Here is a 24,541-nt window from a genome sequence, read left to right on the forward strand (position 1 = left end):
ATGTATGTATCTATCTATCCATCTATACTCTATATCTATCTTTCTATCTATCTATCTTTCTATCTATCTATCTATCTATCTATCTATCTATCTATCTATCTATCTATCTATCTATCTATCTATCTGTGGTTCTGTCTGTCTATCTGTGGTTCTGTCTGTCTGTGTGTCTGTCTGTAGATGGACAGATAGAGGCAGACGGAAGGATGCATGGAGGTGGTGGGTGTGTCTCTGTGGATGAGTGACGTGCAGCTGGGACGCATGCCCTGTGCGCAGTGCGCGCCGCGTCCGGCCTGCCTGTCAGTAGCTAGCAGCAGATGAAACGTAGGCAGCAGCAGGCAGTGAATGTTGGTGAGGTCATGTCTTTTTAAACCGCACAACGGAATTAAACCAGCCTCCACCGGCCCGGCCGGCATCAACAAACACAGCCCGCTCCGCTCCGGACCGGAACACTGGACCTACCGCGGGAATCACTCGTTTAGTTTGATGACAGAGGTAAGATCCGCCCGGATCTGCACCGTCTCTCTCTAGTCTTCAGACGTGCTTATTGTTTGGCCGTGGGGGGAGGGTCGTACCGTTGTGTGCATGCTGTGTTTACCGACGCGTTTGTTGTCGAACGGTGTTCGATTGTAGCTCTTAATAAAATATATTCCCTTTTACGCACGCTATAACGCTGTAATACGTCTTGTTCATATGGATATAAAGACAGTCGTATCACGATCTGCTGCTGCGCACTGTGTCTGGATAGGCCACGTAACATTACGATATGGCTGTTGTGTTGTTGTTATTATCCATGATAATGTCCTCCTGTGCTGTGCAGTGTCCCCACTCATTCTGGGTGCTATTACGCCAATTTAGCATGCACGACTCCGTTTCTATTGCAGCAATCTCATAACGCTCATTTACCTGCCAGCTACCTCTGTCGTCGGCACGGGGTCGTGTGGCCAAGGTTAAGCATTAATATCGACTGAACAATATACGGACCGGCGGCATCGATCTTCTTCTACTTGGTTTAATCGCTGCCTGCCGGGGAGGAGATGTGAAGTCTTTCTTTTCTGTGCCTTTCTCCGCCCTGCTGACACAACAAGCACAGCTGTGCACACTCGCTATGGGGGGAAAAGCCTGTATCAGCTTCGCATCGGGTTTATAATAATAATGACGGTTGACTGACTGAACGATCGGACGAATGTAACCTGTCTTTTGTCATAGGTTAGTTTGAATTAGACGTGTGTGTGTGTGTGGCAACGGTGCCGTGCTTGTGCTGCTAATTGCTCATTAGGTTCATAATGATTATGATGTGGGCTATCTTATGTAAATGACACATTAAGATGTTTGTATAGGCCTATTTATTGTTTTGTTAGTTTCAGTGTGTCATTTAGTGTTCTTGGTTGATCTCTATGTAGCCTAAGTTACGGGCAAGAAAAATGCACCATATCATGTTGTGATTATGGTGTATGATATATGAGTGTTGATATGTGGTGCCACAATAATACCACATGCATGTGATGTACGTGTGCATCTCTCGGGTTTGCATTTGTGAAAACGTGTATTCATTTGAATAATGTTGCAGCAGTGTTGCAATCAGGATCTTAATTGCTCCGTTAGCATGTGCTTTGGAAAGCCATTAATTAAATGATTAGGCTGTAGCAGCTTGTTTAGAGAAAACAAGAGGTTGAGTGTGCAGGCGAGGCACTGTACAGGGCGATCCCACTGTAAAATTCTGCTGTTGCTAAATACACAAGGCAACTAGATTTATTACAGAGCTGTTTTCGTGTTGTTTCCCCCCCCCCTGGTTCCCATCGACTAGGTCCAAACATTCACTTAGCCAGCTGCTGCATTGGCAGACTACTGCTGCGGCGTACTGCACCCCTTCTAAATACTCTAGCTTCTAGCTTCTAGCTTACACACATTTTTCCCAGCTGCTGCTGCTGCTGGTGGTTTACCACTTTAGAGGAATGTGTTGATATACCGTGACCTGGTTATTATGAGCAATAACAGCGATCTGATGAAAATTTATTGAGAGGATGAAAAGGTGCCATGTTGTCCTCCTCCTCGCTGCACTGACCTGTCCACATTCAGATCACCAGTCATCATGATTCCAGAAACAATAATGACATTACAGACGCAATTAACGAGTAGCACCACCACTACTGTACAGTAACCGCATTATCATTCGAGCCAATCGTAACTCAGGTGAAGTAATTGTCTTCCTGTCTGATTTATAAAAAGAAACCACGTGTCTATTTTGATGCTGTGTGTGTTTGTGTGTGTGTGTGTGGGGGGGGGGGGGTGTTATCTACGTCTTTGTGACGTTGGAGCGACAGAAGGAGGGCTGACTCACTTGATTCTGCCAATGAGGTTCCTCATATGGCTCCTGTGTGTGTTGAGAGAGAGTGGAAGAATGGTGGAGGGAGATGCTTACTTAATACTTATATAATAAGCATTGTTGGCTGCTTGAACGTAAGGAAGCGAGACAAGCCTGCCTCACATTTGTCTAGTTTCTCAGATTTGAGGTGGGTTTGTTTTTTTGACGTGATATGGATGGAACATGTTCGGGGAACGTTATGCAATCAGAGGAGCATCTCTGCGTTATGTCTTGTCCGGGCACTCAGCCCGCTGGCTGCTGTAACTTGACCTAGTTAACATGTGCCTGTGGAAGACCTGCTTTGCAGAAGACCTGGGCTGGGCTCCAAAAACTCACAAGCGTTATTTGGGCAGGACTCATGGCTCAGGGCTTGGTTTCCAGTGTGAGAGAGAGAGAGAGACATTCTGAGAGTCATGTTTCATATGGAGTAGACCCCCCCCCCCCCCCCGGTTCCCCTCCCCCCACACGACCCCCCCCCCCACTGTTCTGCCCACCACTGCTGATCATATCAAATCTTCCATCCCGGGCCCGTTTGCTGAGTCGCTGAGATAAGGAACTGCAGCGCTCTCGCTCGCCTGAAGTCTGAAAAACGGCTTTCTCGGGGGGGGGGGGGGGGGGAGCAAGGCTGGCAGTTGACTTTCTGCTTGAACGGCTAACTGTGGTGCGTGCTGCAGTGCCACGGGTCTGCCACCGCCGGTGTAACGCCTAAATGTGTATCCCCCGTCTTTTGTGTACACAGAGGACATTTTTGGATGCGCAGAAGAAAGCAGTCGTCGCCGATATCACCATGAACAAAAACAAGAGAGAGAGGGAGTTCTACAGCCTCGACGTCGGGGATTCCACGTTCACAGTCCTGAAGCGCTACCAGAATCTGAGACCCATCGGCTCCGGAGCTCAGGGGATCGTCTGGTGAGTGTACTTTCAAACTCATCCATATTCAGTCTTCATCTACATGGTGAAATATGGGACACTGTGTTCCATAAATCACCAGAGAATTCATGCAAATTAAAGAATATCTCACTTGGTATGTTGGTACCTCATTTTATTCATTCTTATTGCCTTATTTAACATTACAACCGATAAATTACAATTGAATTCAATTATAAATATGGTTACACACTGATTTTCTGTCAGTGACACAAGCGCTGTCCTGTAGTTTTCATATATTTTGAGGTTGTTTTTTAAAAAGCCCACTTCAAACTGGTGAAGTTGCATAATATCCATATTTTGTCTCTTCCACCTACTCTGCTACAGCCAGGCCCATAATTCTCAATTCTTCATGACTTTGCTCCTCAGCTCTGCGTACGACCAGAACCTGGAGAGAAATGTTGCCATCAAGAAGCTGAGTCGTCCGTTTCAGAATCAGACCCACGCCAAGAGGGCGTACAGAGAACTAGTCCTTATGAAATGTGTCAATCACAAAAATGTAAGTTGGCAAATCTTTTCACTTCATTCTTGTTCTTCTTATATTACGGTACATTTCACCCCTGGAAGATGTGGTATTTTTTTTTAGGTTTGCGAAAATGTGAATCATATTCTTATGCAGAAAAGTTTCAGATAAAAATGTTAAGGACGTGATCACATCATTCTGATTCGTGTCATTCTACATCCACAGATCATTGGCCTGTTAAATGTATTTACGCCACAAAAAACATTAGAAGAATTCCAAGATGTGTAAGTAACTGGATGTATGTATGTATGTATGTATGTATGTATGTATGTATGTCGATAACGTATGCACTGTATGTATGTATGTATCTATGTACGTACGTATGTGCGAGAGTTGCCAAGAGCTCTGGTGTCGGAATCAGTATCAGCACTCGGCAGTTATCCATATCGGAATTAGGGGTGTCAAAATGAATCGTATAATCGATGCATCGCGATGCGGACGTGTGAATCGAATCGAATCGTTGACAGATGAATCGTTGAATCGTTTATGTTTAAATTTCTATTGACATTCAGATTTTTAAAGCACTTTAAAGTAAAAAAGGGAGTTGATATTTATGTGCAGTAATAATACAGAAAATTGAGGATGTGATACGTGGAGCTGCAATACTGTTGATGCATCGTGATGCATCGTGGAATCGAATCGAATCGAATCGTTGACAGATGAATCGTAATCGAATCGTGAGGCCAGTGAAGATTCACAGCCCTAATCAGAATCGGATCGGAACTGAAAATAAAGTGGATCGGTGCATCTCTATTATCTACATGAGTTACGCCTTGTGTGCTTGCATGCGTCTCACCTGTTTGTGAAAACTGCTCTGTCAGATACATAGTGATGGAGCTGATGGATGCCAACCTGTGCCAGGTGATCCAGATGGAGCTGGACCACGAGAGGCTGTCCTACCTGCTCTACCAGATGCTGTGTGGCATCAAACACCTGCACGCTGCCGGCATCATCCACAGGGTAGGCTTCAGCTGGCCAGGGGCTACAGGGCGGACTGCTACACCTGCCAGGGGCCACAGGGCGGACTGCTACACCTGCCAGGGGCCACAGGGCGGACTGCTACACTTGCCAGGGGCCACAGGGCGGACTGCTACACCTGCCAGGGGCCACATGGGGGACTGCTACACCTGCTAGGGGCCACATGGGGGACTGCTACACCTGCCAGGGGCCACAGGGGGGACTGCTACACCTGCCAGGGGCCACAGGGGGGACTGCTACACCTGCCAGGGGCCACAGGGGGGACTGCTACACCCGTCAGGGGCCACGGGGGGGACTGCTATACCTGTCAGGGGCCACGGGGGGGGACTGCTACACCTGCCAGGTATACCTGCCAGGGGCCACGGGGGGGACTGCTATACCTGCCAGGGGCCACGGGGGGGACTGCTATACCTGTCAGGGGCCACGGGGGGGGACTGCTACACCTGCCAGGGGCCACAGGGGGGACTGCTACACCTGCTAGGGGCCACATGGGGGACTGCTACACCTGCTAGGGGCCACATGGGGGACTGCTACACCTGCCAGGGGCCACGGGGCGGACTGCTACACCTGCCAGGGGCCACATGGGGGACTGCTACACTTGCCAGGGGCCACATGGGGGACTGCTACACCTGCCAGGGACCACAGGGGGGGGGGACTGCTACACCTGCCAGGGGCCACAGGGGGGACTGCTACACCTGCCAGGGACCACAGGGGGGGGGGACTGCTACACCTGCCAGGGGCCACAGGGGGGACTGCTACACCTGCCAGGGGCCACATGGGGGACTGCTACACCTGCTAGGGGCCACGGGGGGGACTGCTACACCTGCTAGGGGCCACGGGGGGGACTGATACACCTGCCAGGGGCCACAGGGGGGACTGCTACACCTGCCAGGGGCCACAGGGGGGACTGCTACACCTGCTAGGGGCCACATGGGGGACTGCTACACCTGCCAGGGGCCAAGGGGGGGACTGCTACACCTGCTAGGGGCCGCATGGGGGACTGCTACACCTGCCAGGGGCCACAGGGGGGACTGCTACACCTGCTAGGGGCCACATGGGGGACTGCTACACCTGCCAGGGGCCAAGGGGGGAGCGTGCTACACCTGCCAGGGGCCAAGGGGGGGACTGCCATACCTGCTTTGGTTAGAACATAAGGAGAGCTAGTTCACAGGCCTGTGCTCATTTGGCATTTGGTAATATATAAAACTAGCAATGTACCCGGCATTGCCCGGGTTAAATAGGCACAAAGCAATGCAATTGCACCTTTTGCTTGGCTGGAAATGATGGTGGTGTCAAGGTGGTTTCCAGGACTTTCCAGGTGGTTTCCAGGACTTGATAACATGCCCATGACCTTCCCCGGATCATAACACACCGCCATGCAAATTTGCAGCCGAATCCGACCTAGGGGTGGGGTCATGCATAAAAGATACACACACACACACACACACACACACACACACACACTCTTATGACATTGTTGCAAACTTGAAGGATGGATGGAGCCTTGCCAGGTTCAGGTGCAAATATTTTAATGAATAATTGTCTGTAAAAGACATGGAATAGTTTTTAACGTTACATTAACAAACAGTGCTACTGTGCTTTTCAGTCACTTCTTCACACAGCATTCTTCTTCTATCATTCATCATACAGATAATACATTGGACAGATCAGAAAATGACTTTTACTGTAGGCTATTCTAATTGAAGAAAAACAAGAAATAACATTAATAAACAAAATATGAGAAGCACCATCTTTTAGACTAACGCTAATTAATTATCTCTAACATTAGCGAAACCATAACAGCTCAAAGTAACAAAAGCTCAAACATAGACTCTGTAATGCTCAATTAAACATGCTATGCTAGTCTGTCTTCCAAGCGTATGCTAAGCTAGCAAACAATTGACTTTAACAACAACATTCAACACACTGACGAATTCACATCAAGTTATAAACCGTATTTGACGACCTGGCTGATGATATTGCTCACCTGTAAAAGACATGGAATAGTTTTTAACGTTACATCAACAAACACAGTGCTACTGTGCTTTTCAGTCACTTCTTCGCGCAGCTTTCTTCTTCTATGAAAGCCTTACAGCGCAAGCGCATGCGAATTACCTCCCTGCGTAGCTACTGCCGCCTACTGGTTAAACCTGATATATTCCCACACAAAAACAGAGTTTACAGGCGCTCTGCCAAGTCACACAACACTGCTCAAACAACCAAAGAAATATGAAAATAACACCAAAAAATGTACCATGGGGGGGTCCCATATTAACTCCGAACAACCTTACAACTGTACTATAATAACCATGGCCCAACAACATCACTGATGATGTCACAACTCTGCATCTCTGACATCACTGATATTTACATGTAAAATAAATAAATAAATACTTATGACATCGGTGATGTCACAATGCCTCCTATGACATCATCAGTGGGTCAAAAATGGAAACAAACAGAGAACAAACAAACATTGCCCACATGCTCCCTTTTATATAGATAGATGATAGATAGAGAGAGAGAGAGAGAGAGAGAGAGATAGATAGATAGATAGATAGACAGATAGATAGATAGATAGATAGATAGATAGATGGATAGACAGATAGATAGATAGATAGATAGATAGATAGATAGATAGATAGATAGATAGATAGATAGATAGATAGTGCAGGAGAGCACCTTTTAACTGTAGGAACCGAGTTCAAGGCCGTTGTGCAGCCGACTCTGCCCTCTGACCTCCCTGTGGCAAAGGGCAGGAGAATATTGAATGTTGCCATGCGGATCAATAACGTATCACATTAGTCATGTTATTATTAAACAGGTGGGAGGTGAAATCATGCATCTCAGCTGATATATTGTTTTCCTCCTCATGATTTGAGTCATTTGCAAGGGCCCGTTCTCTGCCCAGTACGTTGTTGATGAGCCTGCTCTCTCCACGGGGCCCCTCTCTACCCCAGGGGCCCCAGGGCACCTGCACTGTCTATGTTAACGCCCTTGAATTTGAGACGACAGATGCTTTCTGTCTGTTATTATTTGTTAGCTACTTTGAGGTTAGCACAGGCAATTTCAGCTCACGGACAGCTCAATGACTGTAAGGTTAAATCCATATCGTTGTCCCTGTGTGCGAACTGCGAACGCTGTTTGAAGTTTGAACCCAGCCTAATCAAGGTGGCGTTTGGAACAGCTGTGAAGCGGAGTGACGTACACACAGTAAAAGCATCCTGTGATGTCATATTGAATTTAAATATCATCATCATCATCATCATCAGAACGTTAGCAATTTCTCCTCGGCGCTCTCTCTCCCATGAGTGCTGCTCACACATCAAAGCTTTAAAGGAACACTCTGCCCATTTTCAACCAGCTTTGTAGCTTTGTATTAGAACATCAGTAGTATATCAGAAAACTGTAAACGGTTTTGAAGTCTGTCATTTAATTTGGCAGTTATTGAGTGTTAAAGTGTGGACCAGTGATGTCACTGGTCCACACTTTAACACTCAATAACTGTGTTCCTTTAAGCACGTCATCAAACTGGGGTTTCACAATGCTGAATGCTCAAACATGCCACTGAAATGCATCATGGGAATCAGGCGCCATTGTTTTTGCTTCTATTTGAAGTAGTAGTATTTATTAACTTGACCTGGTAAAGATCTATACAAATGACATTCTTGGTATGTTTTCCTTTGTAGGACCTGAAGCCCAGCAACATCGTTGTGAAGTCAGATTGTACACTGAAGATCCTGGACTTTGGCCTGGCTCGGACCGCCGCCACCGGTCTCCTGATGACCCCGTATGTGGTGACGCGCTACTACAGAGCTCCAGAGGTCATCCTGGGCATGGGCTACCAGGCCAATGGTCAGTGCCTGTCTGTCTGTCTGCCTGTCTGTCTGCCTGCCTGCCTGTCTGTCTGTCTGTCTGTCTGTCTGCCTGTCTGCCTGTCTGTCTGTCTGTCTGTCTGTCTGTCTGTCTGTCTGCCTGTCTGTCTGTCTGTCTGTCTGTCTGTCTGTCTGCCTGTCTATCTGTCTGCCTGTCTGCCTGTCTGTCTGTCTGTCTGTCTGTCTGTCTGTCTGTCTGTCTGTCTAACAGGGCTGGGCGATATCGTATAATATCGTTATTGTGACATACGACCATACGACTAGTAGATATTGTCTGGGGTTTTGGTTAATATTGTAAATATTTGCTTAATATCGTAAAATAACTTAGCCGTTACTTCTTCCTCGTCTTAAATTCTGTGTTACAGTAAAGTGATACAGTTTTCTGAACTTATTAGCCTGTTCTGGCCGAGTAAAATGAACAGTGATTGGCTTTAACTGCTCAGTAATATCTTACAGTAATTTAGCTAATTTACTAATCATTACAAATGTAGTTACGTGTAAATATCTTATGAAAGCATGAATACTCATTCCCCCAATATAGCATCACGTTATTGATATCGAGGTATTTGGTCTAAAATATTGCAATATTTGATTTTGTCAATATATCGCCCAGCCAAGCAATGTAAATGTTCTAATTCCTTTAAAGTCTCATTGCACACTACACCATTTACGTTTTTTTCAAATCCTGTCTCACATCCATGTCTGTCCACAGACAGGGCACCTGTCTCACATGCATGTCTGTCCACAGACAGGGCACCTGTCTCACATCCATGTCTGTCCACAGACAGGGCACCTGTCTCACATGCATCATGTCTGTCCACAGACAGGGCACCTGTCTCACATCCATGTCTGTCCACAGACAGGGCACCTGTCTCACATGCATGTCTGTCCACAGACAGGGCACCTGTCTCACATCCATGTCTGTCCACAGACAGGGCACCTGTCTCACATGCATCATGTCTGTCCACAGACAGGGCACCTGTCTCACATCCATGTCTGTCCACAGACAGGGCACCTGTCTCACATGCATGTCTGTCCACAGACAGGGTTACCTGTCTCACATCCATGTCTGTCCACAGACAGGGCACCTGTCTCACATCCATGTCTGTCCACAGACAGGGTTACCTGTCTCACATCCATGTCTGTCCACAGACAGGGCACCTGTCTCACATGCATGTCTGTCCACAGACAGGGCACCTGTCTCACATGCATGTCTGTCCACAGACAGGGTTACCTGTCTCACATCCATGTCTGTCCACAGACAGGGTTACCTGTCTCACATCCATGTCTGTCCACAAACAGGGCACCTGTCTCACATCCATGTCTGTCCACAGACAGGGTTACCTGTCTCACATCCATGTCTGTCCACAGACAGGGCACCTGTCTCACATGCATGTCTGTCCACAGACAGGGCACCTGTCTCACATGCATGTCTGTCCACAGACAGGGTTACCTGTCTCACATCCATGTCTGTCCACAGACAGGGTTACCTGTCTCACATCCATGTCTGTCCACAAACAGGGCACCTGTCTCACATCCATGTCTGTCCACAGACAGGGTTACCTGTCTCACATCCATGTCTGTCCACAGACAGGGCACCTGTCTCACATGCATGTCTGTCCACAGACAGGGCACCTGTCTCACATGCATGTCTGTCCACAGACAGGGTTACCTGTCTCACATCCATGTCTGTCCACAGACAGGGTTACCTGTCTCACATCCATGTCTGTCCACAAACAGGGCACCTGTCTCACATCCATGTCTGTCCACAGACAGGGTTACCTGTCTCACATCCATGTCTGTCCACAGACAGGGTTACCTGTCTCACATCCATGTCTGTCCACAAACAGGGCACCTGTCTCACATGCATGTCTGTCCACAGACAGGGTTACCTGTCTCACATCCATGTCTGTCCACAGACAGGGTTACCTGTCTCACATCCATGTCTGTCCACAAACAGGGCACCTGTCTCACATCCATGTCTGTCCACAGACAGGGCACCTGTCTCACATCCATGTCTGTCCACAGACAGGGCACCTGTCTCACATCCATGTCTGTCCACAGACAGGGCACCTGTCTCACATGCATGTCTGTCCACAGACAGGGTTACCTGTCTCACATCCATGTCTGTCCACAGACAGGGGACCTGTCTCACATCCATGTCACAGACAGGGGGCACTGAAGAGAAATCTTGCTGTTACTGCAATGCACACGCTTCACCTCAAAGCAGCATGGTGCCCTCTGTGCATAATGGCATTTTTGTTGTGATCAAAACAATTAGCCTTCCGCTAACTAACCTGCTAACTAACCTGTTGTGCATTCTTCCTGTTTACCGTGTTCCACTCGGCTAGTGGACATATGGTCTGTGGGCTGCATACTGGCAGAAATGGTCCGCCATAAAATCCTTTTTCCTGGGAGGGACTGTATCCTTGCATCTTTCAATGGCTTCTTCTTCTTCACCCTTTGTTATTGCTAACGTTCTTTGGAAACACTGCGTTGGTTCAAAAGTACTTGTGCCTGGCACTGTGCAGCCTGTCAGAGATCCTGCCTCTGTGTAGCCTGGCACTGTGCAGCCTGTCAGAGATCCTGCCTCTGTGCAGCCTGGCACTGTGCAGCCTGTCAGAGATCCTGCCTCTGTGTAGCCTGGCACTGTGCAGCCTGTCAGAGATCCTGCCTCTGTGTAGCCTGGCACTGTGCAGCCTGTCAGAGATCCTGCCTCTGTGTAGCCTGGCACTGTGCAGCCTGTCAGAGATCCTGCCTCTGTGTAGCCTGGCACTGTGCAGCCTGTCAGAGATCCTGCCTCTGTGCAGCCTGGCACTGTGCAGCCTGTCAGAGATCCTGCCTCTGTGTAGCCTGGCACTGTGCAGCCTGTCAGAGATCCTGCCTCTGTGTAGCCTGGCACTGTGCAGCCTGTCAGAGATCCTGCCTCTGTGTAGCCTGGCACTGTGCAGCCTGTCAGAGATCCTGCCTCTGTGTAGCCTGGCACTGTGCAGCCTGTCAGAGATCCTGCCTCTGTGTAGCCTGGCACTGTGCAGCCTGTCAGAGATCCTGCCTCTGTGTAGCCTGGCACTGTGCAGCCTGTCAGAGATCCTGCCTCTGTGTAGCCTGGCACTGTGCAGCCTGTCAGAGATCCTGCCTCTGTGTAGCCTGGCACTGTGCAGCCTGTCAGAGATCCTGCCTCTGTGTAGCCATCCGTTCTTGGCACGCACACAGCACTCTGTGCCAAGCTTCGGGGAACCGCTCATAACCAAAACAGGCCAGTATAATGTTCCTTATTTAGTATAATGTTCCTTATTTGAGAGGCAGCTTTTCAGACGCTCATGGGCTGTGGAGCTCTCGTTTCCCCTCTGCATTTCCTCCAACAGTGTTGTAGTCACGTCACGTCGTTGTCTCGCGTCCGAGTCGAGCCTCGAGTCCCGCAGTGTCCAAGTCCCGAGTCAAGTCCCCGTTACCCGAGTCTGAGCCTGAGTCCAGAGTTACTGAACATGAGCCAATGTTGGATGAATCCACATGTACTGTAGGTGGAACACACATAGTACCTGCCCTTGCAGGGAAAATGTAATATTGGCATGGTATTAATATTAGCTATCAATAACAGAAACAAAAAGACAAAAACAGTCTTTATCAATTAACAAGTCCTAGTTTTAGTCTCCAACTTCCCGAGTCCGGATGCACGAATGCACGAGCCCGAGTCGAGTCACGAGTCCTGAAAATAAGTCCAGGACTCAGGACTCGGCCTTGAGTCAGAGTCCGACGTGACTGGACTACAACACTGTCCTCCACCCAGCAGGGGGCGCACTTCTCTCTCATATATGTCTGCTGGACACTGGCTGATGTTGCATGCTGCTCTCCCTTTCCAGCTTCACACATCGCAACCACCATTCTCCTCCTGTTTCTTCTCACTTGGGTTTGTTTTGTTTTCCACCATTGTGTTTGCATGCTGACGTCCCTGTCCTCTCACCTCCTCCTGCCTCCAGTGGATGTATGGTCAGTGGGCTGCATAGTGGCAGAGATGATCCGGGGGAGCGTGTTGTTCCCCGGCACTGATCGTATCCTTCCCCCCTCGCCATCGATCATCACGTCAATCTGCCTGAAGGGATCCATGTTTTACTTCCCATTTGACCCAACTCCTTGTTTTCCTTGTTACCCTGCCATCCATTTCCAAATGTCCCACCCCCAACCTACCTACATGCCCTCCACCCCTGCTGTTGCCACCTGTGCGCTAGCTCTGCAGACAGAGTAGTAATGCATTATTAGCTACAATGTAGCTAATGCACATTAGCTACATGTGCATTAGCTATGTATTAGCATTAGCTATGTATTAGCTATGTCCTCTACTATGTAGCTGCTACATAGTAGAGGAGTGAGTAGCTACATCTCAGTGTAGGTCAGAGTCCCCAAGTCTGAGGGGGAGGCCCACAGTCTCAGACTTTGAAAACCCCCTGGTAGAGGTCATTTGATCATCTAAGTCAGTGATTCTCAACCTTTTTAATATTGAGGACCCCTAATTTAGTCTGCATTAGATCCTCGGACCCCCATTTGATGAGATTTGATCTCATTGCTAGATGTGATTTTGTCCAGAATTCCATGACTGACTGTCTGCATTGTAGGTAGAGAGATAACAGACAAACTAGATGATTAAAACAGTCATTCTGCTACATTCTCTAATTGTGTTCACGTCTTGTCAATTAAATAATGCTGAAGTTTAACAATGGATCCGTTTGCTGGGGACCCCCTGGAACCCCCTCAAGGTGGTCCCTGGATCCCACCATGAGAACCACTGATCTAGGTGTTGTGTTTGTGTGCACTTCTGTGTGTGTGTGTGTGTGCATGTGTGTGTGTGTGCGTGTGTGCGCGTGTGTGTGCGTGCGTGCATTTGTGCGTGCGTGTGTGTGTGCGTGTGTGTGTGTGTGTGTGTGTGCGTGTGTGTGTGTGTTTCTCAGTGGGAGTTTAATGCAGCCCCCAGGTGTCAGGTCTCAGCTGTGAAGCAAATTGAACATGGTGGCCAAGCTCGGTATTCCAAGTCACATGACTCCCTGCAGCCCAGTGTTTCCCGTCCACTTAGAAGAGAAAAGAAGCAGCTGTGAAACTCTGGGGGGAAAATGTTTTATTATTCGCTCAAAATCAAAAAACGACCCGTTCTCAATTCTCCACTTTGACATGATGGGTCCATTTTTCTTTACCAAGAGCCATTTCCTGGGGCTCCCTCTCTACGGCTCTGCTGACCACTAGAACTGTTCATGTGGGTTTAGGCAGACATGATGACCGTGTGCCACACATCACGCAAGTCAAACCAGGAAGAACATGGGCTTACATTTTTGCTTCATGCACTGGTGAGCAGCTTACTGTTCGAATTAAAATAATATCACGATATTTCAGGATATTTCTGCGATCGTGATATTTTTGACAATATGACAAAAGGCTGAAAAATATCTGATAAATGAATTTCAATAACATACATTTGCAACAAAATAAGTGTTATAATTTGATATGTCAGCATGAACTTAAAGGTCCCAATTCGTGCAGCTGTAACCTCTTAAAAACGTGTGTCTGGTCCATAAAACATGATTCTGGATTAATATGTCGAAAATATAGCAACCCCGTTTGTTGTGACGGAGTTCTCACTTCCTCATCTCGTCGCTTCCCAAGAACGGTCTGTTTCTATAATATATTCAGAACTAACAGTTCCCATTGGCCGCTGAGGGAGAGCCCGCCCCAGGCCAATCAGATTAGCGTCTGTGGACCAGCACGCTAGGTTGCGAGTTATCGTTAACTTAACACATTCAGTGCCAAGGACGTCTGTGCACGTCCTAAAAAAAAGTAACGTTCAGTGCCAAGGACGTCTGTGGACGTCCTAAAATCATAATTCATATTATTCCATAATTCTGCTGTTTAAGGTCGTACCCAGCCAGTGAGCATGAATCCCTTCAAGGGATCACACGGCGCCACCTTAAACATCGTCACAGAAGCTGCTCCACCCACCTCAGATCCTTTACTTTGTACAGGAGACAGCGGAGAAAGCCGTGGAAACCGATGCATGCTTTCTGCCAGAGCCTATATATTGCTCCGTCTACAGCGAGAGTGGGCTCGGCTGCATCCGCGCTCACAACTGAGCTCTTATGCTTCTATCTATCTCCACACGATTTCCTAGAAAGGCAGCATCCGAAGCCGAACGGGCCAAGCCTTTTCGTTCAGTCGCGTTTGCCAGCGCGCATCATTTCCTTGATGCCCATCAAGGAAATGATGCGCGCAGCAAAGCTGGGATCTGTCCGGGGCAAAAACGAGTCGAGAAAGCAAACTCTGTGCGTGTGGGAGGAGCCCGCAGCTCAGAGGTGGAGAGGGGGGGGGGGGGGGAGAGAGGGGTGTGTGGCTGCACAGAAACCACACCACACGCCACCACATCAGAAAACACCAGCCAGAGTCAGTGAATGTGCTCGAAATTAGAGTGCAAAAGGTATTCATAAAAGTGGCTATATCTTGGAAAGAAAAAAAAAACGACAGAAAACCCATGAAAGTGCACTTTTTTGAGAGGCTGTAATTTCATAATGGAACTGTCTAGAAACAAAATTTCTTCTTTGGAAGAAGCAGGAGTGTTCAATCTTTCATTAAAGTCCAGCCCCGTTAATATAGCCATAATAGAAAAAATTCTATAGCTGTTTTCAACTGAATGGAAGTGAATCTGGCACAGGCTCCAGACAATTTTACTGAAGCGCTGTGGCACTGAATGTGTTAACGGTACTACGCTAAAGAGGACATCTCAAAATGCCTAGACTTACCGAATGCACCTCTGCAGTTGCTGGATCACGTACAGTTGGCGTCGCTCCAGCTAGAAGTGTTAATTTTGTGGCTATAGACTAAATGGTGCAGGTAGCTTGTGTGAGAGAGACCCGCGCAGTATGCAGGAGGAAGCTTGTGACGTCCCAATTCCCCTCTGGGCAAACGAAGCGTTTGGGGGTGTGGCTTGGAGGAGACTGCAGAGGGACGCTGGATAGGGACAAATCCAACTGTGGCAGTTCTGAGCGTGTGACCACTCATTACAGGGAGGGCTGACAGCAGTATATATGCATTTACAAGTAAAAACAGCTTTTGCACGGAATGGGACCTTTAAGTTTGCCTTAAAATATTCAAATATGCCTTGAAATATTACCCTGGTTTGGTGTACATGCTCTTTTGTGACCAAGCCACTTCCACACTACTGAAGCCACTCCCCTTTTTGGAATGAACTCCTCCCCCGTGGAGCCGCTTGCCGCTTGTTGTTACTGTCCGTACGTCATGTGGTCACGGTGTGATGTCATTACATCCACAACTCAGAATATTGCAAAGAGCACAATATCACGATATGAATTTTTGACGATAATGAACTGTAACGAATCAAGATACATCGATAACGATAAGATATATGGCACACCCCTAGGTCGAATGGATGGGCGGCCATTTTCAATCTCTTATCCAGCTCTTTAATAAATCCATGGTTGAATATCATGCTGCCGCATGGTGTGTGTGTGTGTGTGTGTGTGTGTGTGTGTGTGTGTGTGTGTGTGTTGTGTGTGTGTGTGCACGCGCGTGCGTGTGTGTGTGAGAGAGAACCCTAGTGTCTGTGGTCTATTTCCTTGACCTTTCCGCTTCAGACATTGACCAGTGGAACAAGGTGATTGAGCAGCTTGGCACTCCGACCCAGGAGTTCCTGATGAAGCTGAACCAGTCAGTGAGAACGTACGTGGAGAACCGGCCGCGTTACGCTGGATACACCTTCGAGAAGCTCTTCCCCGACGTCCTCTTCCCCGCCGACTCCGAACACAACAAGCTGAAAGGTAGAGGTATATACTGTAGGGCTCTCCCTATCTTTGATCTTTGATCTTTGATCCTGTGACTTGTATAGTTGATATTAAAGAGATATTAAAGGGATACTCCACTTTTTCGGGAGTTAACACACATCTCACGGTGCCAAAATACATGTTGTGCTTCGGGTACTCACCACACGATGAAATATTAATCCAAAATGCACATAATCTGTCTTTTTGGAAGGAGAAGAGGTAGCCGGCACTACTTTCCAAACATGGCCGCCGACCTCTTTTCCTTCCAAAAAGACCGATTATGTGCATTTTGGATTCATATTTCATCGTGTGGTGAGTACCCGAAGCACATGTATTTTGGCGCCGTGAAATGTGTGTTTTGGCGGATTATAGCTGACAATAGTCACCACAGCCAGGGCAAATTTGACCTGTCTCACCATAATTAAAATGTCATTTAATCAGCCCGTCATATCGGCAGAAATGTTCATTTCGGGCTCATGGCGATATTTCATTTTAAAGCCTTTATCAGCGGACAACAATGGACGTGCCGATATCATCGCACATTCCTAGTTTTACATTGACTGAAGTGACTTAAATCGTAAAGAGCCCATTTATCAAATCCAATTAGATGAATAGCACAGCAGCACCTTATCTGTCTGTTGTCCCCGTCCTCCCCAGCGAGCCAAGCGAGGGATCTCTTATCCAAGATGCTGGTGATAGATGCCTCCAAGCGCATCTCTGTCGACGAGGCCCTGCAACACCCCTACATTAACGTTTGGTACGACCCGGCCGAAGTGGAGGCGGTAAGTGGATCACAGATATACGACCGCACGATCTTTAAAAGGGGTCATGTGACAATTTAATTACATCACTCGGAGTGGAAAGTTATCACCGCTCGTTGAACGCGAATGTGCTATTTTCTCTTCCTCAGCCTCCTCCGAAGATCACAGACAAGCAGCTGGACGAGAGGGAGCACACCGTGGACGAGTGGAAAGGTTAGGAGACATAGCAGAGCTATCTTCACACATCGCTCAACACCTCACCCTTCACTGTCGCTTCTTTCGCTGTGTTCTGTTCCCCCGTGGCTCCACACAGCAGCAGTGGTACAGTCCGTGGCTCCACACAGCAGCAGTGGTCAGGCGCGGACTGCATAATCGGGCACGTCGGGCAAATGCCCGGTGGCCTGGCCTGGCCTGCAAAAAAAAATAAAAAATAATAATATATATATATTTTTTTTTGGTGCCCGCAGTCAGGCCACTCACTGAACAGCAGGCCAGGCACCGCCTACTGGTTTACTAGTGGTTTTATTACTTTATTAGTTAGTCTGAAGTAATAATTACACTTCAGGGTTAAAGTGGGTGCATCTCATTGAAAAATTGGACTCGGCCCAAATTGGGCTTCAAACGGCCCAAATTGGGCTTCAAACGGCCCAAATCTGGCTTCAAACGACCCAAATTGGGCTTCAAACAGCCCAAATTGGGCTTCAAACAGCCCAAATATAGCTTCAAACGGCCCAAATTGGCCTTCAAACGGCCCAAATCTGGCTTCAAACGGCCCAAATTGGGCTTCAAACGGCCCAAATTTTTCGCAAAGGTCGCCGGCATGCGCGTCGGCCCGTATCGGCCTGGCCTGCTTGGTATCTAATGCCCGGCCTGAATTATGATCCCAGTCCGCCCCTGGCAGTGGTACAGTCCGTGGCTTCCACAGCAGCAGTGGTACAGTCCGTGGCTCCACACAGCAGCAGTGGTACAGTCCGTGGCTCCACACAGCAGCAGTGGTACAGTCCGTGGCTCCACACAGCAGCAGTGGTACAGTCTGTGGCTCCACACAGCAGCAGTGGTACAGTCCGTGCAGTGGTACAGTCCGTGGCTCCACACAGCAGCAGTGGTACAGTCCGTGCAGTGGTACAGTCTGTGGCTTCACACAGCAGCAGTGGTACAGTCTGTGGCTCCACACAGCAGCAGTGGTACAGTCCGTGGCTCCACACAGCAGCAGTGGTACAGTCTGTGGCTCCACACAGCAGCAGTGGTACAGTCTGTGGCTCCACACAGCAGCAGTGGTACAGTCTGTGGCTCCACACAGCAGCAGTGGTACAGTCTGTGGCTCCGCACAGCAGCAGTGGTACAGTCTGTGGCTCCACACAGCAGCAGTGGTACAGTCCGTGGCTCCACACAGCAGCAGTGGTACAGTCTGTGGCTTCACACAGCAGCAGTGGTACAGTCTGTGGCTCCACACAGCAGCAGTGGTACAGTCTGAGCCTCCACACAGCAGCAGTGGTACAGTCCGTGGCTCCACACAGCAGCAGTGGTACAGTCTGTGGCTCCACACAGCAGCAGTGGTACAGTCCGTGGCTCCACACAGCAGCAGTGGTACAGTCTGTGGCTTCACACAGCAGCAGTGGTACAGTCCGTGGCTCCACACAGCAGCAGTGGTACAGTCTGAGCCTCCACACAGCAGCAGTGGTACAGTCTGAGCCTCCACACAGCAGCAGTGGTACAGTCTGTAGCTCCACACAGCAGCAGTGGTACAGTCTGTGGCTCCACACAGCAGCAGTGGTACAGTCCGTGGCTTCCACAGCAGCAGTGGTACAGTCCGTGGCTCCACACAGCAGCAGTGGTACAGGCGTCACAGTTGCGTCACAGATCTCCCAGCAACCACGACTGTGTGTGTGTGCGGATCGACGGCTAAATATATAACAACCGGACATGAAAAAGAGAGATAGGCCTACTACTGTAGAAAGGATTGCTGTGGTGTATGTGGGTGTTGGTCCATTATCTGACTAAATAGCCTGCTAATTTACCTAAGCAATCAATTTTAAAGACCCTGGAAACCCAAAATAAATATGCATTTTGAGTTCTTCGCACCACAGGAACATTATGTTAATAAGCCACCAGCCAAATTTGAACGATGATGAACGTGCAACTGCTACGCTAGCCACTATACGTGATATTTGATCTTGTGTGCAGACCAGATGTGTTTACAACAAGACAATGACTAAACATGTCTCAACAACATCAAGCAGATTTAGCAGTGGCAGAACGAAATGAACAAATGTTGAATTCTGTTGAGACAGCCGAGTCATAATCAGCTGTTTACAGTTGCTGGTCGGGGGGGCGCCTATTCGGGGGTGGTGGTGGGGAACTAGGGGGGAAATGGCGTGATCCTCCTAACGCGCGACGTCCTGCCGGTGAAACCCCTCGCTGTCAGGTGAAAAGAAGCACCGGGCGACTGCACATGTATCGGAGGAAGCACGTGCTAGCTAAGTCTACAACTCGGCGCCAGATCGGCAGAGGGGGGCGGAGCGATGACAAGAGGGCATTACGTAAGTCTTTTGCTGCCGTAGGGGACCTGAGGCCAGATGGACGTCACATGTGTGTAGAGATCACTTTCAGTTGTGGTGCCACAGGATGAGCTCATGCTGACTGACCCCTGCCAGGTGATAACGACCCCGCGCTCACATTCAGACGGCCGCGCGCCAGGACCGCCCGCACGCTCAAATTAGCCACACGGGGCGAGGTGAGGTGGTCTGCGCTGTACAGTATGTGATGCACTTTGACTATACAGGACAAGATATCTCCACTATCTGCCCTGACATCTTCTCTCCTGCCCCCCTCATCTCTATGCAGATCTCATCTATAAGGAAGTGTACGAGTGGGAGGAGTGGACGAAAAACGGAGTGATCAGAGGGCAGCCGCCTCCTTTAGGTGAGCAGTGTTGGCGGTAACTCGTTACAAAAGTAATATATTACATGTAATATATTACTTTTAGCAGTAACTGAGTAATATAACTTATTACCAATATAGGATTTCACTAATATCAGACCAGTTACTTTGTCAAGTAACACAAGTCACGAATTTAGTTATTATTATTATTTTTTAAATCAAAGCACATATTTAAATAAAGATACAATCATTTCCTAATCAAATTGTGTGTTTTTATGCAAATAACCACTATAGATGACAATAAAGAAAAACATTTAGAATTTAGGATGGTTTACACTGACTTTAAGACGGTTTAAATTCTTTTTCGGGATGGTTCCGGGCCAACGATGTCATTCTGCTACTGCAGTTATTTTGGTGAAAGTAATGCAAAAGTATTGTAATAAGTAACACATTAATCTAGTCTACACAAGACAGTAATATTGTAAAGTAAAGTATTACTTTCAAATGAAAGTAGCTAGTAAGATGTAGTATATTACATTTTGAAAGTAAGTTGCCCCGACACTGTAGGTGAGTAATGACTGGAACTCTACAATGGCTGAATCATGGCGAATAAAAGCTGCTGTCGGTTTTGAGTTTGGCAGGAAATGGATCAAATCTCCAAGAAATTCAATCCCGCGATGCCTCTCCCCGCTTAGTGATTGACAGGACTTCCCCTCATTGGTCGGATGGGTTTTCACACATCTCACTGTGAGCAGCGGGAGGAAAGGGGCTATTTCTGAGATTGAGACATATTATCCTGCTCGTCCTTGGCAATGTATACTTGGAATCCATAAAAGCGACATGATACCCTGAAGAAGGCGTCCTGCCAAAACATGTTGCTGGTGTAAAATAAATGTTTTGTATGTTTTGTATGCGAGCGTATTTATTTACTCTGACGTTGGACCGATGGTTAGCACCTTTTTATGGGTGTGCGACAGAATTACTCGAGTCCATAAAAGTAACATACCGATGCTCCAGCTTCACTTTAGTAAAGCTTTATTAAATGTACGGACAGGGCGATATGTTGAAATCAATATCATGATGAGGATTTCTCTCACTATCAATACACCGGTACATCACGATATAGTTCATATTTATGCAAAATCACGTTAAATAATCCAATTAATGTTCATCTCATTGAACCAAATGGTAATGTTAGGTGTGAGGTCAAACAAAACGGACATATTCAAATCATTATTTGAATACCTACCTCATTTTAGGAGAGTTTTTACTGTAAATACAAATTGATCAATTTAGACAGTAGACCTGGATTAAGGGTATGTGTCCTGGTCGCTGCACTAGTGCCTCCTTTGGTTGGCCGGGGAGCTTGTTCTGGGGGGAATAGCGTGATCCTCCCACGCGCAATCCTGCTGGTGAAACCCCTCGTTGTCAGGTGAAAAGAAGTGGCAGGCGACTGCACATGTATCGGAGGAAGCATAATGCTAGTCTACAACTCATGTGTTTACATGCGTGTGTGTGTGTGCTATCACGGTGCGTATTGCAGGTGTATCAGTGTGTCTTCCTGTGTGTTTTTTCGCAGCACAGGTGCAGCAGTGATCGACAGCTCGCCTCAGCCCGCCTCCTCCTCCTCCTCGGCCAACGACGTCTCGTCCATGTCCACCGAGCCCAGCGACCCCAGCAGTGACCCCACCATGACCTCTGACACAGAGAGCAGTCTGGACAGCCACACCTCCCTGGGTGCTCTGGGCTGCTGCAGATAACACACACAGACACGCCTGGTACATACACACACACACACACACACACACACAGATATACAAACAAACGCTAAAAATAACCCAACCCTCTCCTCACCTTTGCACCTACTACTGCAGTGCATCATGGGATAGGGTTTAGGCCCATGGAACTTCTCATCTTAGTTTGTAGAGCTATGCTTTTTTTTATGTACAGCTTGTTTTTGGTTTCCATGCCCCGCCCCCAATACTGCTGTAAATGATGGTGGTTTGAAATGGTATTATTATTGTTTTTGCGGCGAAGAATCAGAGTATGTTTTGATGTGAATCTGTGATGTGTGTGACAAAAGGGAGGGATTTGAGTGTACTTGTCCTGCTAAAGTGGATCACCATAACTGTTAGCAGTACGATTAATTATGTTTTAATATATTTTTCAGTTTCAGCATTTTTGTATTGATTTTGGGACATTTGAATGAATCTGTTAAATCTCTTTATTAGCTGATAGGCTAATACTTCATCTTGGATTATATGAATGCAAATGGATGCTTTTATTTTCACATTTTTCCCTTCTTTCTCGTAGAAAGAATCCTCCATTGTGTGTCCGAGTTAACTTATTTCGTAGTATTATTATGCCACCTCTGATGATGTGAATCTTGAGAATCTGAATGTTTTATCCTCACTCAACTGTTCCCTGACACCTATTTTTTTTACTAAGCCTGACTGTATTTTGACGTGTTTATTTATTAAGCTGCGACTCGTAGGCGATGGTCTGTTGGATGAGGAAGAACAGGGTGAATGTAAGATAAGAGAACAGCGGTAAGGAGCCAATGATCAGTGTAAGCCAGTGGCTCTCAACGTGAGGTCTGGGGACCCCCAGAGGTCCTTGAGGGCGATCCAGGGGGTCCCCAGCAACTTGATGAATTGTTAAACGTCACCATTATTTCATTTACAAGGATATTTTTGATCATTACTGTATTTCACTGTTTTCTCTCTACCTACAATACAGGTAGCTGTGGAATTGTGGACAAACTCGTATCTAAAAATATCTATATTCTCATATTTGGGGTCTGAGAGACAAAATCGCCTCAAATGGGGGTCCGTTGCCCTAATAATGTACTAAATTGTGGGTCCTTAATATAAGAAAAAGGTTGAGAATCACTGGTGTAACCAATACGCTAATGTAGGCCACTCCACTGACTAGAACAAGTGCTGTACTAGGCGAACTGTTACCGGCGGAGACTATTTCTAAATGAGTCACTTGACCCTTTCAGCAGGTTCTAGCAGAACGTTTTATTTGCAGCTGTGTGATTCTATTTGCTTTTGATTTAAGTGCCCTTACTCGCTTCAGTGATTTTAAGTTCTCTCCGCGCCAGATGATGCTCCTCTCTCTGTGGTGCGTCTTTCTTAGTTCTACCTCACACATGCACACGCACACACTAAAACACACACACACATGCACACGCACACACACACACACACGCACACGCACACACTCAAACACACACACACATGCACACGCACACACTCAAACACACACACACACACATGTTCCTGGAGATATGTATATCATGGCACACATCATTCGAAAGAACTGCGAAAAAAGATTTAGTTTTTTCTGTATTTGTGTATTTATTTATTTATTTCAAGCTAGGAGGCGGCTATTGTATGTAATGTACATTTCATTCAAAAGTACTATTTATATGCAGTTTTTTTTTCCATTGTTTTCTGTGCAATATAATTCATAGAATAGTATAGGTAGTCAGTGATTGATCTGTACATTTGACTGTAGATGTATGTACGTTTTCTGAGAGTCAGAAAACAGTTTGCTACCTGCCATGATTACCTTTGGATGTATTTGATGGCTCAAATTCCCAAACCTATCCCATTGCCCTTCTCATGGCTGGGCACTCGCCCCTACTACGGCCAGACAGCGCCCCCTAGCATCAGCTCCTGGCCAGACAGCGCCCCCTAGCATCAGCTGCTGGCCAGGCCGTACCCCTCTATAGCATCAGCTCCCTCCCGGAATGCATTTTGGGGATTGTGAACGCATGACCCTTTCCTGGGCTGCATCTGAAACCGGCCGCTGTGGCTTCCTCTCCATCTCCTCCAAAATAGAAAAGATAGGATAGACAACCAATGCATGAGTTTTTTCTTTGAGCTAATCCGCTTTAGTGTAGGTGCCGTTAGAGAAAAGGAGAGCAAGCCATTCAGCACTATTGGGATGATGCTCTAGTCTTCTGATAGTTACGGGCAGTGTACACCAGACGCGTCGCGGATCCGGTAAAACTGCCGGATCAGACTCTCGCCCATGTTTATTGATGGGGCGATACATGCGGGATGGAAAAATTACGCACCTGTTCTATTTTTGTCGGATCCCGCATCCGTCAGACAGATGACATGAGCGCGGGCCTGTTCGCAGCCGTACCGCATCCGTTTCCGGAGCTGGTTGGACATTAGCATTTAGGCCAATCACCGACAGTGAACAGTTAACCTGTTGTGGTGTACTTTGGTAAGGCCAGTTATGTGAATTTTAGCCTTTGGGTCTGAAATCGCCTCACTAACAGACCAAATATATACATCAGAAACTGTCTATACCTTCAACTCCGGCAAATAAAAGAGTTGAATTTTAATGCGTCATAGTGTTGTTCTTTTTATTTTCAAGTTGACATTTCTTGCAAGAGTATGAGT

General features: G+C 47.5%; 1 protein-coding gene across 2 annotated transcripts; it reads left to right on the top strand.

The window, feature by feature from the left end:
• Positions 1-410: 410 nt before the first annotated feature.
• Positions 411-24,483, top strand: mapk8a (mitogen-activated protein kinase 8a). 2 transcript variants are annotated; one of them, XM_083658510.1, is made up of 12 exons: positions 411-492; positions 3,102-3,271; positions 3,659-3,788; positions 3,978-4,036; positions 4,634-4,772; positions 8,480-8,645; positions 12,643-12,714; positions 16,294-16,476; positions 17,137-17,261; positions 17,390-17,453; positions 20,085-20,162; positions 21,705-24,483. In XM_083658510.1, exons 1-12 carry the CDS (start codon positions 484-486, stop codon positions 21,878-21,880), a joined length of 1,371 nt encoding a protein of 456 aa, XP_083514636.1. In that variant the 5' UTR covers positions 411-483; the 3' UTR covers positions 21,881-24,483. The 2 variants fall into 2 exon arrangements, with proteins under 2 accessions (XP_083514636.1, XP_083514637.1); XM_083658511.1 differs by having other exon boundaries at positions 21,700-21,809.
• Positions 24,484-24,541: the final 58 nt, after the last annotated feature.

Source organism: Poromitra crassiceps (assembly GCF_964638095.1).
Source record: "Poromitra crassiceps genome assembly, chromosome: 22".
Lineage (NCBI taxonomy): Eukaryota > Metazoa > Chordata > Actinopteri > Beryciformes > Melamphaidae > Poromitra > Poromitra crassiceps.